General features: G+C 68.8%; 1 protein-coding gene across 1 annotated transcript in view; it reads left to right on the plus strand.

Annotated features, from left to right (window-relative positions):
- Positions 1-192, plus strand: part of LOC104546893 (antigen peptide transporter 2-like) — a gene marked incomplete at both ends in the record, with an annotated part of 2,129 nt that extends 1,937 nt beyond the window's left edge. The window contains one exon of the mRNA XM_010192400.1: positions 4-192. Within this exon, the coding sequence (XP_010190702.1) occupies positions 4-192 (189 nt within the window). The remainder of the gene's footprint in view (positions 1-3) is intronic.
- Positions 193-202: the final 10 nt, after the last annotated feature.

The raw sequence follows: 202 nt of genomic DNA on the forward strand, positions 1-202 counted from the left end.
GAGGGCGACCAGGCTCCCCCATCCTGCTCATCCCCCCCGATCTTTTGTCCTGCAGACGTGGGGGAGAAAGGGGGGCAGCTTTCGGCAGGGGAGAAGCAGCGCATCGCCATCGCCCGGGCCCTGGTGCGGCGACCGACCGTCCTCATCCTTGACGAAGCCACCAGTGCCTTGGACGGGGAGGGCGAGGTGGCGGTGAGTGGCG

Source organism: Mesitornis unicolor, unplaced genomic scaffold (assembly GCF_000695765.1).
Source record: "Mesitornis unicolor isolate BGI_N332 unplaced genomic scaffold, ASM69576v1 scaffold18919, whole genome shotgun sequence".
In the NCBI taxonomy this organism is placed as follows: Eukaryota; Metazoa; Chordata; class Aves; order Mesitornithiformes; family Mesitornithidae; genus Mesitornis; species Mesitornis unicolor.